The 14,023-nt window shown below is 41.0% G+C and overlaps 2 protein-coding genes across 3 annotated transcripts in view; one reads left to right on the forward strand and one right to left on the reverse strand.

Moving 5' to 3' along the window:
- TPGS2 (tubulin polyglutamylase complex subunit 2) overlaps positions 1–14,023 on the forward strand; it is a 1,173,328-nt gene that overhangs the window by 1,032,033 nt on the left and 127,272 nt on the right. The gene's annotated exons all lie outside the window — the stretch shown is intronic.
- The window catches only part of KIAA1328 (KIAA1328 ortholog), a 97,768-nt gene continuing 93,515 nt past the window's right edge, over positions 9,771–14,023 (reverse strand). For both annotated transcript variants that reach the window (XM_075186301.1, XM_075186306.1), the window contains one exon: positions 9,771–13,519. In XM_075186301.1, the coding sequence (XP_075042402.1) occupies positions 13,297–13,519 (223 nt within the window). In that variant the 3' untranslated portion in view covers positions 9,771–13,296. The remainder of the gene's footprint in view (positions 13,520–14,023) is intronic.

A 14,023-nucleotide genomic window follows, 5' to 3' on the forward strand; every position in this document is an offset into this window, starting at 1 on the left:
GGCTATTTAATTTCTATCTATATATATATCTTATATCCAGGGTCAGATCTTCCGTTAGGTGCCATTGACCCCTGTCTGGGGGCCCGGACACTGGCCGCAACGCATTGCGTTACATTTATCTATTTTCTGACTAACAATCTATACCTCTAATCCATACTTGCCAACTCTCCCAGAATGTCCGGGAGACTCCCCGCATTTTGCGAGAGTCTCCCGGACTCCCGGGTGAGTGTGGCAATCTCCCGAACTCTGCCCACTTCACTAGGAAGTGCCCCACTTCCTAGTGAAGTGGGCAGAATTAGATCCCAAACGCCGCGATTTGCGTCATGCCGTCACAGGGGGCGGGGCCAAAATGACACAATTTTGGCCGCCCCGCCCCCTCACACCCACCTCCACTGGCTGGCTCCCGGAAGGGAGCTGAAGAAAGTAGCTAAGTATGCTCTAATCCATACTTGGCAACTCTTCCTGAATGTCAGGGAGACTCCCTGAAATAGGGGTGATCTCCCTCACTCCCTGAAGAGTCTGGCATTCTCCCTGATGCTGAGCCAGTACAAGACGTGGTTGGCTTCGCCATCTGTGGCATGATGACACAGTTCAGAAATTGTGTCCTATGTCCATGTATTGATGCCTATGGAGGTGGCCATTTTCATGGAGACCACGATTTAATCAAAGACTGACAGGAAAGACAACATGACTTCAGAAATGGAGACAGAAATGTAAAAGACACTTCAGTCTCTAGAGATTTATTAGCTGCTTTTCTTTAACGCATAGTTGCCTACTCTCCCGGAATGTCCGGGAGACTCCCACATTTCTGTGAGAGCTTCCGGGCTCCCGGGAGAGCAGAGCAACTTCCCGGTTCTCGTCCCCTCAATAGATAAGTAGTGGGGGTGGGGCTAAATGACGCAAATATTGCATCATCTTAGACCCGCCCCTGCTGTAATTGGCCAGAATTGTGACAATTGTTTAGGGGACGAGACCAAAGATATGTTATTCATCAAGCCCCGCACGCCCAGCTCCCCCGGAATCTCTCTGAAGCCAACGAGGAAAAGTTGACATGTATGCTCTAATCTCTAACAGACAGACAAAAAGGTAAAATGACTCTGCTCGCAAACTTAAAATCTAAAGGAAATTGTAGTTGTTTGAGTATAGAAGGAGAATCAGGGGTCTACTGTTGACCCTTCACATTTTCATTATCATTTTATTATTGCAATGAAAATAATTTATCTGACATGCCTATTTATTAGAATTGTTCAGCTGGGACAGCAACTCAGTAATCAGTCATGATAAGAACCTGTCCCAACCAACAGTCTACAGTAAAGTGATCGCAATCACAGTAATGAGGGACTGTGACACAGTAAAGCAATGTCAATTGAGTAGATTGAAAACAAAATGATAGGCTAGGCTTGCAGCATGTTACATATGTAAGATTACATCTTGGATTTGATAGGGATTTGACGTTTCTTAGGTATGGATTGAGATGTAGGAATTTTATTTCTGAGATAAGTTCCTCAATTTATGAGATAAGTTTCTCAATATTAAGTTGAGTGGATAAATGTCTGGTATAACTAGTTATAGTCCCTGGAATGGTTCAATTAATGTATAATACACACATGTAGATCTTACCACTATATAACAGTTCTAACATCTAATCACTCAGAGTTAGGAATGGACTGTAAAGGGGAAAATTAAACACAGGTAAATCGGTTAGTAGGAAGTTGTAGTAAACAAGGGATATTGTTCTGATCATGAAACTCAATTTCAATTCCAAGTATTAAAATACTTTCTTCTTTATGCTAATTTTAATGGATATATTTATTTCCTAAAGTGTCGGTTGAATTGTTTCAACAACATTTTTCTTCCAAACTTCAATATTAATATCCTCCATGGATAATACCCAGACAGAACCAAGTTTCATAAATATACAGGTGACAAATGATCCCATAAATGTAACTAAATAGATTGGAAAAGAGATTGTTTTATAATTATATCCAGATGTGATGTTTGTCTGATTGTTACAATGGTGTAGAATTAAAACATCCAAACTCAAACTTCCAATTGTCGAGGTAAAGCAGAATTATTTTGTTCAATAATAAAAGTTGTGTTTGGAGCAGACCTTCCTCTAGCGCTCTGATTTGACTTAAACCTTTCACATGTTGGTGTTTCAAGTGGGATTGAGTCACGTTTTGACCTGAAGGATACAAGAGTACCAACACAAAGACTCAACACCCAACAGCATATGGAGTTCCAGCAGCCTCAAATGGAGTACATTACCAAACAGATATGAGAGAGAGGGCTTTGTATCAGGAGGCGGTACGGAAAATTAGAGCTGAATCAGCGCCTCTTAACTTTGTTTTCCTGTATGTCGGTCACTGCCCTGATTCCTAACATGTAGCAAGAAGATGATGCTAATGGCTTTCTAAGAAGATTTAAGAGTCAACGATGCTCAGGGCTGGCCCTCAAATTCTTGGTCAATTGGTGCGGAGCCTTTGTTAATAGAGGAAGCCCTTGACTTACCCCAGAAACATACTGACAATTTTCTAGGGCTGAAGATTTTAATGTGACTGATTGGCCGCGGGCCTTTCTACAACGATGGTGCAACTATGTGAATAAATGGCTACAATTCATTATTAGATTTTCACAGTGCCTGACTTGATCGATCTGATCGTTTAAAATAAGTAATTGCCTAAGCCGATCACCAGAGCGGGGATCAGTATCACTGCGAGAGGTAACGTTGCCCCGAGTTGGAGGTTAAAAGTGGACAGATGTACTTTTTGGACCAAAAATTGGTAACACGTTAGTAATATAATCTCAGACCTCATTCAATCATTGGGGAAAATCTAATAGCCAATGACCCACTGAGTTTAGTGATCAAAGGGTTCAATAATGAGTCACGTGTCTGACCATCTCCCGTTGTGTATATAGTAAGATAAGAGTCATGGATTGTGTTTCCTCAAGACTGATCTATTTGTGTCTTGTACTAAATAAAGTCATTCTAGAGCAGAGTTGAGTGTGCGGATATTCCTTTCCATACTCACGTATTAATCCCACCATGTTTCCCACGACCCCAAAACCGGTAAAGTGTTTCCTTTTTTATACAGGAGATGAGCAATGGTGAGACCATTTTACATTTATATAAAGCCTTATTGAGGATGGACATCAAGAAAATCTGTCCATAAAAGACACAATTTTCTCAATTTTACCCTATTTTTGGTAATGGAGTGTTTTCGCTATCGGAGTGTGAAATTTATATTCCATTGTTAAAATGTGTTCAGAAAACATCATGTAAACACTGTGCTGCCGACCACCTCCAACTGGGAAACTATCCTGTAAATTGCTGGTCGCAGGACTTTCTTCCCGTCAGGTTTACATAATTTGCTATTTTTACAGATGGACTAAATTTTACAGCAGGGAGCGGATGTTGACGCTGACGGAATATAATATAGCTGTGGGCACACAATCTGATACAGAACAAGTGACCGGGATATGACGATCAAAAGCTAAACAGCCAACAGCGCAGGGTACATTTCGGGCTGAATTTACATATAGGTAAACTGGGCATGTTCTTGGGCAGCACAACTTTTGGTTTACCTTAATTTTATTTATTTATTTAAACTTTTAATATTGTCTTTTACTACTTATACTTTTACCAAACACCTAATAAAACCAATGGATGGTTTGGAAGATAAGCATGCACATTTGCTATTGTATTTACTTACAATGCCCAGGGCATCACCAACTCTTATGGCCACGGATACATTATTGTTCCCAAAAGACATAGTTCATGTTCTGCGTTATTTTCAGACCAAAACAACTCAATCAAGTGTCTACATAAACAAAATAGCAGTGAGAAATCCCTAACATTTAGTACCAGCTCTTATAGGTGATTTATGAAGGGCAAAAAGTCCTACTGGTGGTGACAACAGGGGTGTTCACCTATGTGCCAGGCCCCGTTACACGCTCTGAATGGGGGACCTCCAGAGCAATAAGTAACTGTAGCTCTTATTGCTCCTAATAGCTTTCACCGTGGCTGCATGACTTCCCTGCCAAGGCATTAAAGCAAAAAATAATTCAGAGCGTCATTTTTTATTGACACTTAAAAAAATTACACCTATCTTGGTGATAACTCATTTTAATAAATAGGCCTGCCTCTCCCAGTTTCCTTTGCTGGTCATTACGGTTTCTGTGCCTGTTAATGTTTGTTTACCCTTGGACTAACTGACTCGCTTTTCTCTGTTCCTGTGGATATCCTTGCTTAGCCAGTTCCTGCTTCTCTATAAGCATTTAGCACTCACCTGTATCTTGACTCCTGGAGGGAAACCTGATATTTGCATTATATCTGTTATTCTGCCATACCTGGAAGTCTGTTTATTCACTGACCTGGTCTGTGTTTACATTGTATCATCTGGATTGTGTTTTCACTGCAATAAACAGTTTAATGGTTTCAACATATGTATGGCTCCATGGCTGTTATGACAAGGACCTAGTTTGGGGAACAGAATTGTAACATGGACAAATACCACAGTTGATACATATTATCAACATCAAGAATTTGCTGGCTTCCTCTTTGTTAAATCTTGAAGGCACAATTTCAAATTCACCCCCCAAAAAATACAAAAGATGATAGTGTAGTATGTTCACAAATAACATTTCATCACCACGTGCAATTATCACATTACATGCATAGAACAAAGGCTCAATAAGTGCAGTTTTAAGGAATAGAGATAGTGTATTATAGGGAGCATATTGTATAACCCTTTACTACAATAGAAAATACATTCCACATAAAACTATTAACAAAATAATATAACAGTGGTCTGGTAGGGCAAACATTACCCCAGCATCCTCATAGAAGGTGGCTAGTAAAATGTATCGAGTAGATGGCAGTCCAGCTGTAATTGAAATAGCAATAACTTTTTTCTTACATAAACTTTGGCATTGAGAAGTTGTTTATTGTATCTACTACAGTGGGAAAAAGTTGTAGAAATTCTATGCACTTAGATGAGAAAAATAAATCAGACATTTCCATTCCTGCTTTTTGTTTTCCAGACCATGAGACATGATTAATAGAACAGCACAACACCACCACAGAACACAATAAGAGAAAGGAACTTATTAAAGTTTGAGTCACAGAACACATTGAGATGTTAATGCTGAAGCAGCTTCATAAGTTTATGCATAAAAAAATAATTACAGCTTAATTGCAACAAAAGAATTAAAAAAAAAAAAGAAAAAAAAAAAAAGAGTTAAAGAAAAACATCTCGGTGTTGGCACACAGCGGTGGGCGGCAGTGCCAGATGAGCAGATGTGGGTTGCTGAGACTATTTTGGAAGGTGCTTTCTCAAATCAATTGTTGAGGTATTCGCTGTATCGAATACAGTAACCATCTAACTGGATAAAATGAGGAATTGGGGAGAAAAAAAAAATAATCACTCAAACTATTATTCTGCTATTTCAGAAGTCACAGCTGCGCTATGCGTTCCTTGTAAGGGGATTAAAGAGCTTTGTAATGCAAAGGGGAAATTAAGAATAAAGCACTTTAATTGGCTTTAGTGGAGAAGAAGAGGGGCAGACGGCAGCAGGTGAGTGATACTAGAGAACAGCACCTGCGGATAACTACACGTTCTTCTTAGTTTTCTACAGCAAAGTGCAATAATTGTCTTTTTTATATTTAGTGTTAGAATAGTATATGATGGCAGCTGCATTGGTTTGTTAGAAGCATGTCCTAAAAATCTACAGCAGAACAATAGGAGCCCAGTATAATGAGGCAACGTATTCACCGAATTAGCTCTTGGACTGGACCACGGACACATAAAAAAAGCATAGTTCAAAATACTCAGAGTGGAAAGAATCCTTTCAGACTTCAGCCTGGGACCATCAAATGTGTTTAATAGTATTAGCCCTAGGAAGATGTCCAATCCTTTCTCGAATCTATCAACAGAAGCCAGTAGCTGCCAATTTCAGTTGTTTGTGGAAATACATTTTATACTTTCACTGCTGTTACTGTAAAGAATCCGTCACAAAGTGTCTTCTCAATATGGCCCCTGAACGAATTTATACAGTGATCATGCCAATTCCCCCCTTTCAACTTTTGTAGTGTATGTAAACCTAACTCTTTCCTCATAATACAAATTTTATATGACCCCCGAAATGTCCTGAATATTTAAGAAGAGACTTTATAAAGGTACAAAATGATACTTTTCATTTGAGTCCATGCCTCTTTCTAAAAATATTAATGTAAAATATATTAATATAATGTATTATTATTTATATTTAATTTATTTATTAAATAATATATATTTAATATTAATGTACAATAAACATATTCATGAAGAGTGTTGTGCTGCTACGTGTGTACTGCGGCATTGTCTGACATTGAACATATCTGGCTGCCTCATGGTTTGAGAATAAGAACCGATACTGCATATTCCTACGGTGCAAGATATATAGATATAGATGATGACGACTCTGGTGTTCCCGGTAGGCAGTGGTTGGTAAGTTCAGATGTTGCTGGTTAATACTTCCCATGTGAATCACAGCGGTAATTGCAGCTTCCACTAAGTGTTAAAACAAGAAGAGTAAATAATTATGCAATCAGTTTATTATTTGCAATTAGGATTTTTTTTGTATTTAATTTGAAATATTTCAATATTTTGTGTTGATCACTGTTAAAAACTCCAGAATAAATCTTTTCTGATTTCATGATGTGTCCGGCTTTACCACCAGCTGCCGCGGCTCACTTCTCCTCAACACCCCTCGTCCCAGCCGCCGTCATGACTACGTCACTTCCGGCGCTACCCGGCCGTTGCCAGGGCAATGGTTGGGACGCTCCTCCGACCCCTGTACGCGTCCCGGCAGGAGAAAAACAGCCGGGCGAATGACTTGAAATTAGCGCAAGCTGTTGCCCGGGCACTGGCGCAGTATTCTCCTTTAGCAGCTGAGTCACATTATCTGGTTATGGAGCTTGCCTCCTGATTGGCTACTATCAGTATTTTAGCCTCCCTGTCGGTTATAGCGTTCCAGTTCTGCACTGTTGCTGACCTGCTGTTGGATTGCTATATACCTGATCTACCGTTGTGACCCTCTGCCTGTACCTTGGACCTTGCCTGTTACCCTGACCTTTTGGCTAGTATTCTGGACTTCGCTGGTTTGGTACGGACCTCTGACCTCGGCCTGCCTCTGACCACCCGCTCCAGTCTGGGCTAGCGCCTCCGGTTCCATTTGCGCTACGGCCACCATTGATGAGCCTTTACTACTCTGAGCCTAAGACCTGGGGGCATCTGAGTACCTGTGAGCATATAAAACTCTACAGAAAAGGCGGCTGCTATAGGTGAAGATCTCTACTCTAAACTGTTCTAAAAGTTCATCTAGGTAGTCGTAGGCCATAACAGTAAGGAAATAAAATGTGTGAAATGCCACAGGATGGATACTTTTAGTCACTGTATTATGTGGTCACTTCATTAGATGACTCTTTCTAGTGCTGGTTAGGACCCCCCAGTCCCTCAGAACAACCTGAGCTCTGTGTCCGGGATACAACAAGGTGCTGGGAACACCTGGTCCATGGTCACATGATAGGATCACATGGTTGCTGCAGGTTTGTCGGCATCACATTCATGCTGTGGATCTTCCATAAAACCACATCCCAAAGGTTGTCTGGATTGAGGTCTGGTGATGGTGGCGGCCACTGGAGTACACTGACCTCATGGTCATGTTACTAGTTGGAGATGCTGTGTGCTTTGTGTCATGGCATGTTATACTGCCGGATGTAGCCATTATATAGAGGGGTAGTCAGTTGCCATAAAGGGATGCACATGGTCAGCAACAATACTCAAGTAAGCTGTGGCATTTAAAAAGGGTACTCAATTGGTATTAAGGAGCCCAGTGTGTGCAAAGAAATATTGCCCACACCATTACAGCACCAGATGCACCATTGACACAAGGCAGGATTGATCCATGTTAAACACCAAATTCAGTGCCTACCATCTGCATGTTGCGATTCGTCAGATCAGGCACCTTTTCTGTAATCTTCATTTGTCCAGTTTTGGTGAGCCTGTGCCTAGTGTAGACTCAGTATACTATGCAACCCGCTGCGGTCTTCTGCTTCCATATTACATCCACATCAAGGTTCAACATTCTGTGCATTCCGATTCTTTTCTACATACTATTGTTGTAACAGATCTTTATGAGTTACTGTCGCCTTCCCGTCCATTCTCCTCTGACCTCTCATTAACAAGGCGTTTTCACAGAACTGCCGCTCACTTTTTGTTTTGCACGCTGTTCTCTGTAATCTCTATAGACTATTGTGTGTGAAAATCCCAGATCAGCAGTTTCTAAGATACTGAAACCACCATCTCTGCCACCAACAATCATTCTACAGGCAGTCACTTAGATCCCCTCTCTTCCACATTCTGTTGTTTGGTATGAACAACAACTGAACCTCTTGACCATATCTTGCTTTTAAGAATCGAGTTGCTGATTTCATATTTGTATTAACAAGTAGGTGTATCTAATAAAGTGGGCAGAGTTTATTTCCCCAAATATATAGGTTTTCCTGTTCCCAACAGCCTATGGTTCTGTCCCTTTCTAATCAGCCTCCAAATTCTCCCTTTATAAATGGGATACCACCTATGGTAGCATCTGAAGGCGTGATCTCTGCATCCCCCCATCACCAATACAACATTCCACCTCCATAATCCTCTTTTGTCACTCTAAGTGCATCAACAGATTAGGTCCCCCTACCCCTCTCACCTATGGGTGGTGATCTACAGGTCAGGAACCTCTTCCCTGCCCTAGATATAGAAGCGCCAGGAACCTCTTCCCTGCCCTAGATATAGAAGCGCTGTGGATGGCTGTGCTCTCATATACAGCTTCCATAACCTCACTGAAATCACCCAGTAGCCATCCAATGTCATGTGTGAGCATCTATATACTACCAGACCCCACACCTCTCTTGCTATATATTTTGTGTGGGAATGACCAAATAAGTGGTCCCATACTCCAGTCTTCTTAAGCAATTGCTGTTTTATTCCATCATAAAAACAGCATAACACAAACCTTATAGGTTCCAAGGCTTCCTGACACGAATTGAACCCACCAGCCCTAGCTATCGTCTGGCTGCTGGTCAGCGTCAGAAGCCCCGCCCACCAGTTCCCACAATCCTTTTATACACAACACACACCGCAGCAATCACACCCATGTCATGCACCTATGAGTAAACTCCTTCCTCCAGGTAACGGCAGGATCCTTAACATTATCTGTCCCTTTCCCTTTTTAATTGATATATAGAAAATAGCCAACGTTCCACAGTCAAAAAATACATTGCAGTTGAAATTAAAGTGTATAATTTTCAAGATAACAATTCAAAACATACCTTAAGACCACCCATAAAAGAATTGAGTACCTTTGACCTATACACAATGGTGGTAGCCATTATTTTGGTGTTGGAATTATTATTTGAGTAATACACGACAAACAGAACATACATCATGAGGCAATATATGATCAATATACGTCAGACACTTTTCCTAATGAATGGAACTTTAATTCATGAACAGTGAATGAGGCCACACAAAGGTTACTCCACTGCAAGTAAGTGATGGTTCCTCTTCAAGACTACTCAGACCACAAACCCAAATTTCCAACCTTGATTGTCCACTTCTAAACCTTCCTAGCAATTTCTGGCCTAAGGTGCTTGTATAGAACACATATGGATAATCCTAACCCCTGTAATGACCAGTATAGTATACGGGGAACAGAATAATCAAAGAGTTGCAGTCTGTAATTCAAGGTTTTATTGTCTTTCATATTGTTGATTCTGTATTAGGATCACAGTGTTCATAAAAGCAATGCAAGATCATTAAACACATTCACTGCATATATAATTCAACACAAAATTAAGACTTTTTCTTTTAAAATACCCAATGTCTGTGAAAGGTAATTAAGCTGTAATAAGGAAGAATTAAGAACGAGCAGTAGAAAACAGGCTGTTTAGATGATGCCAGCACAGAGCACACCAGCAGCTATTGCAGAATTATTATTACATGACGCTGAGTCACCTGAACACATGCTGCCCGCAGACACTGAAGTCTTAAGGAACAAAGTGCTGAAGTGAACAGACGGTGCCCACATTCCAGGAACTGTGGGTCAGTGGCCGTCAGTCTGAGGTTATGTAATAATGACACACGTGTGCACTGCAGAACTAATGTCAGGTTGTGGATCAGGCTCCAGAACGCAGTTTTGTGAATTAACCTGTTCTACCCTGATAGATTCAGCCAGCGGTTGGCAGAATTGATCATGTGTAATGGATATGAACCTACCATGATTTAGGGAATATAAACGAGAGGAAGACGTATTGTGGGTTGAACGAATATACAAGTGATTGCAGTTCATTAGCTGTTAATGTCGTCACTGAGAAATGAGGCTGTATTCACAGGGATATCGGTGCAGCATACAAACCGTCTGCCTACACATCGGATCTAACTTTTTTAGTTTTTAACCTCTTAATTCTATTAAAGAACACGGGGTGTGGACATCACACACAGCACTGTAAGACAATGATTATAGTCAGCTTGGCCAGTGAATTTATGGAAGACATTTATAGAAAAAGGTGAAAATCAACATTTTAATTGCATTAACTTTTTTGTGATGAATACTGTAAATTCAGCACCTTGTGAAATCTACAGGAAAAGTGCAAGAGAAGAAGGTGCTGTGGATTCAAGTAACAAAGGATGTAGCATGCGGCATATTAATAGAAAGAGCAAAACATCTGACAGCTAGAACCTGCTGGATCCACTTCTTGCTGTTTATGAGACAGTTCCATTATCTAAAAGGTCTCTATATCTTCTACCCCATACTTTCTGCATTGTCTCTATTCAGGGACTTCTGTCCTTTTGGGGGGGGGGAGGGGTATCTGATGCTGGAAGACTGGTGTACAGACAACAGGAGGGAGGGGTGGCCGATGCAGGACAGAATGCATTCTGCTCCCATCCAATCAATCTATTAGGTCCCCATTAATAGTAAGTACAGGACTCTGGGGGCCCCAGGGTCTGGTCATAGCAGCCCCTTCCTCTTTAAACAATGTTCCCCGCTGTGCAGAGCTATGAACTTCTCACACTTCGATATGTTCTGGAGCCAGGAGAGACCAAGTCATTAGCTCTGTGGAATCAGACACAGACATGTACAGAACATAATAAACAAAACATAATATATTAGAATTTTTCTGCACAAGGATTTACAAAAATTTGTGACAAGTTAGTTGTCAAATGCTGCAAGTGAATGAATGCAATGTAAATAAATTCTGGAAAATCGGGATGCAAAAAAAGAAGCCCTGAAAATGAAGTAATAAGCAAAGTAGGGATAAAACCTTAAATGAAATGGGTTATTCACATTTGGTCAACTCTTGCTATTACATTAGCCCTGTGTGTCCAGGGGAGCTTGGGATGACCCCATTACTATCTGCTCTAACAGCTGGCTGAGCAGGACACTCCCACCTCCATGTATTATACATCTGATTGGTCAGGGCCCTCAGCCAATCAGATCAATGAATGCCCATATCCTGTCTACTTGCACTGTCCATGGTATCAGTCAGGTCTCCAGTCTCTGACAACAGATAACGTTGGGGCTTCTGGTCTGCTCCCCCTGTAATGCTCTTATACAATTAAATACGTATCTAAAAGCTCTAATATTGTAGTTTGACAATGCATGAATGTATCCAAGTTACAGTCCATTACCAGCTATCTTACGCTCTGGAACTCTCTCTATGGTTTCCTTGCACTAGATTACTGACAGGTTGTTACTTACATCTTTATTTCAGATCGCTCCCTGAAACATTTGCATACATATTAGTGATCAGGATTGGTTCCTCACATAAAGTAACTTGCACTGTAGTTGACGATTGAGAAACTGGATACAAAATAACATTGATATAAAACGGTTTTGTCACTGATTGGGAATGATTATGGGCAGGGGGGCGGGTAAGGCGGTTTTCTACACATTTATAGCACAGTAATGTGTACCCAATTCCCTGCTGGATAGTAATTGACATGGGAGTACTGTAATTGTGTGTGACACTCTGAACCCCCTGCATGCTTCAGCTTTAATTACAGCTTGGGCACAGATCTGCCGTATTGTTTAGTGGACGTAGCCGAGCGTTGTGGATACAAATGCAGCAGATGTATAATTAGACACAACACGCGCAGTAATATCATGGAAATAACGGCTTTCTGGAGATTGAGAGCTTTGTGTAAAGGAATATTAAAAAACACATTAAAATGGACCCGTCGCTCACACACAATGGAGGCAGCCAGTATATGGGCTGCTGCAGTAATCTGACAAATCAGTAGGAACTAGTGACATCAATGAGACACAAAGCTCCTACAGGGATTAGAGCAAATTCTCCTCTGCAATATGGCGGCCTCTGTTGGCTGGAGGTGACAAGGCTACGACAAGATGGGGGATAAATAAAAAGTGATTTGAGCTCGTGTGTATAAAGAGTCACTAAACCTCACACATATAACAATTACATCCATCTAGAACATCCACAAATATATATGTCAACTATCCCATACTTTGGCTGAACAAAACTACAAGAGCCCTACAAAAGGTGTAACGTCAGGGATTGTGCAGTGCAAACAGAACCTCCCCAAAAATCATACCGAGACATTGTTTATCTTTCAGATTTAAACCGTTTGCGCCACTAAACGGAGGCAGTCAATGTGTGAGCGGAACTAGCGTCCATAAAAACGCAGCCTATTAATTCAGTAATCGCCGTTATTTGTGGATATTCTATGGGCGATATGTAACCTTTTATATCATGTACAGGTTTACTGGTCCTTTAAGTCTTTAAAGTCCCAACTCCACGTTCTGATAGTGGGTGGCCCTTTTATGTGTGTTGTGCTTCGGGTATCGATCGCTTGTTAATGTACATGATCTACTGTCTCGAATATTCATCTGTGGCTCATATTGACGTTTAGCTCAGTTGATCGGTCAGATTTACTACTGTTAATTGCTGCCATAAGGTGTCTGCGCACACAGAGCTGTTCTGTGAAATAAAACACTCCAAGTCCGTTCATAATTATTTAAGTTTTGGTAACTGTGAGAGCACTGGAAGACCGACTCCTAACCTGGGTGTGTAACGCGGCTATATCCACATGTGTCAAATTAATGAATGATGCAAATCCACTTCAGGGCATTAAAAACACTTAAATTTCAGTCCAAAACACAAACCGCCCAGGTAGAAAAATTTGTGGTGAAAGCTGGGTGTAAATTGTTCTGCAAACTGTTCTCTTAAAGCTCAATCAGTCATCAGCAAATGAAGAATATCTCTTCGAGTATACGGCTCTCTTCTGGATCCACGGAGGGCGGTTGACGCCTGGCTGGAGGGACAGGCTGCCGCGAAGGCTTCGGATAACCGCGGGTTGGAGGGCTAAGAATACTGAAGTCGTACGGCTCTCTGCACGTTGGATGTCGTCTTAGCGAAGGGTTGGGGCTTATTGCTTCTAGCATGTCGATGAGAGACGTCTCGTACCTGGAGAGAAGAGATGTGATTGTAGTTCATGTGCACAAATGCTCCTTTTATTCTACATCACCAAATATATGGACATCCCTGAGTGGAGATTATTCTGTGAATACAGCATTAAAGCAAGAGGTCACCCACATAATAGAATTAAAAGTTGTACAATACTGAATGTTACTTATGGCCATAAGTAGGTAATATTGGATCTGGCTCTCCAGTTCTGTGTTACGGTTCAGACTCTCTGCAGGATTATTTTTTAAACTTAAGAATGTCCCAAAAGCGGAAAATTCAATGACTTAGGCTGGATTCTCACAGCCTTATCTCCTGCTATAATACACAGTTTATGGTTGCGAGGAAGTACATTAGACCCACATTTAATTGAACGCCATAAAATAAAGTGTGTGTATGTCACTATTTACACAGCACTGTGCAAGACAATACAGGACAATCTATAATCTCTCTCTCTCTCTCTATATCCAACGCTGCTCCTCACCTTTATAAACATACACACACAAG

Source organism: Mixophyes fleayi, chromosome 1, assembly GCF_038048845.1.
Source record: "Mixophyes fleayi isolate aMixFle1 chromosome 1, aMixFle1.hap1, whole genome shotgun sequence".
Taxonomy (NCBI): Eukaryota; Metazoa; Chordata; class Amphibia; order Anura; family Limnodynastidae; genus Mixophyes; species Mixophyes fleayi.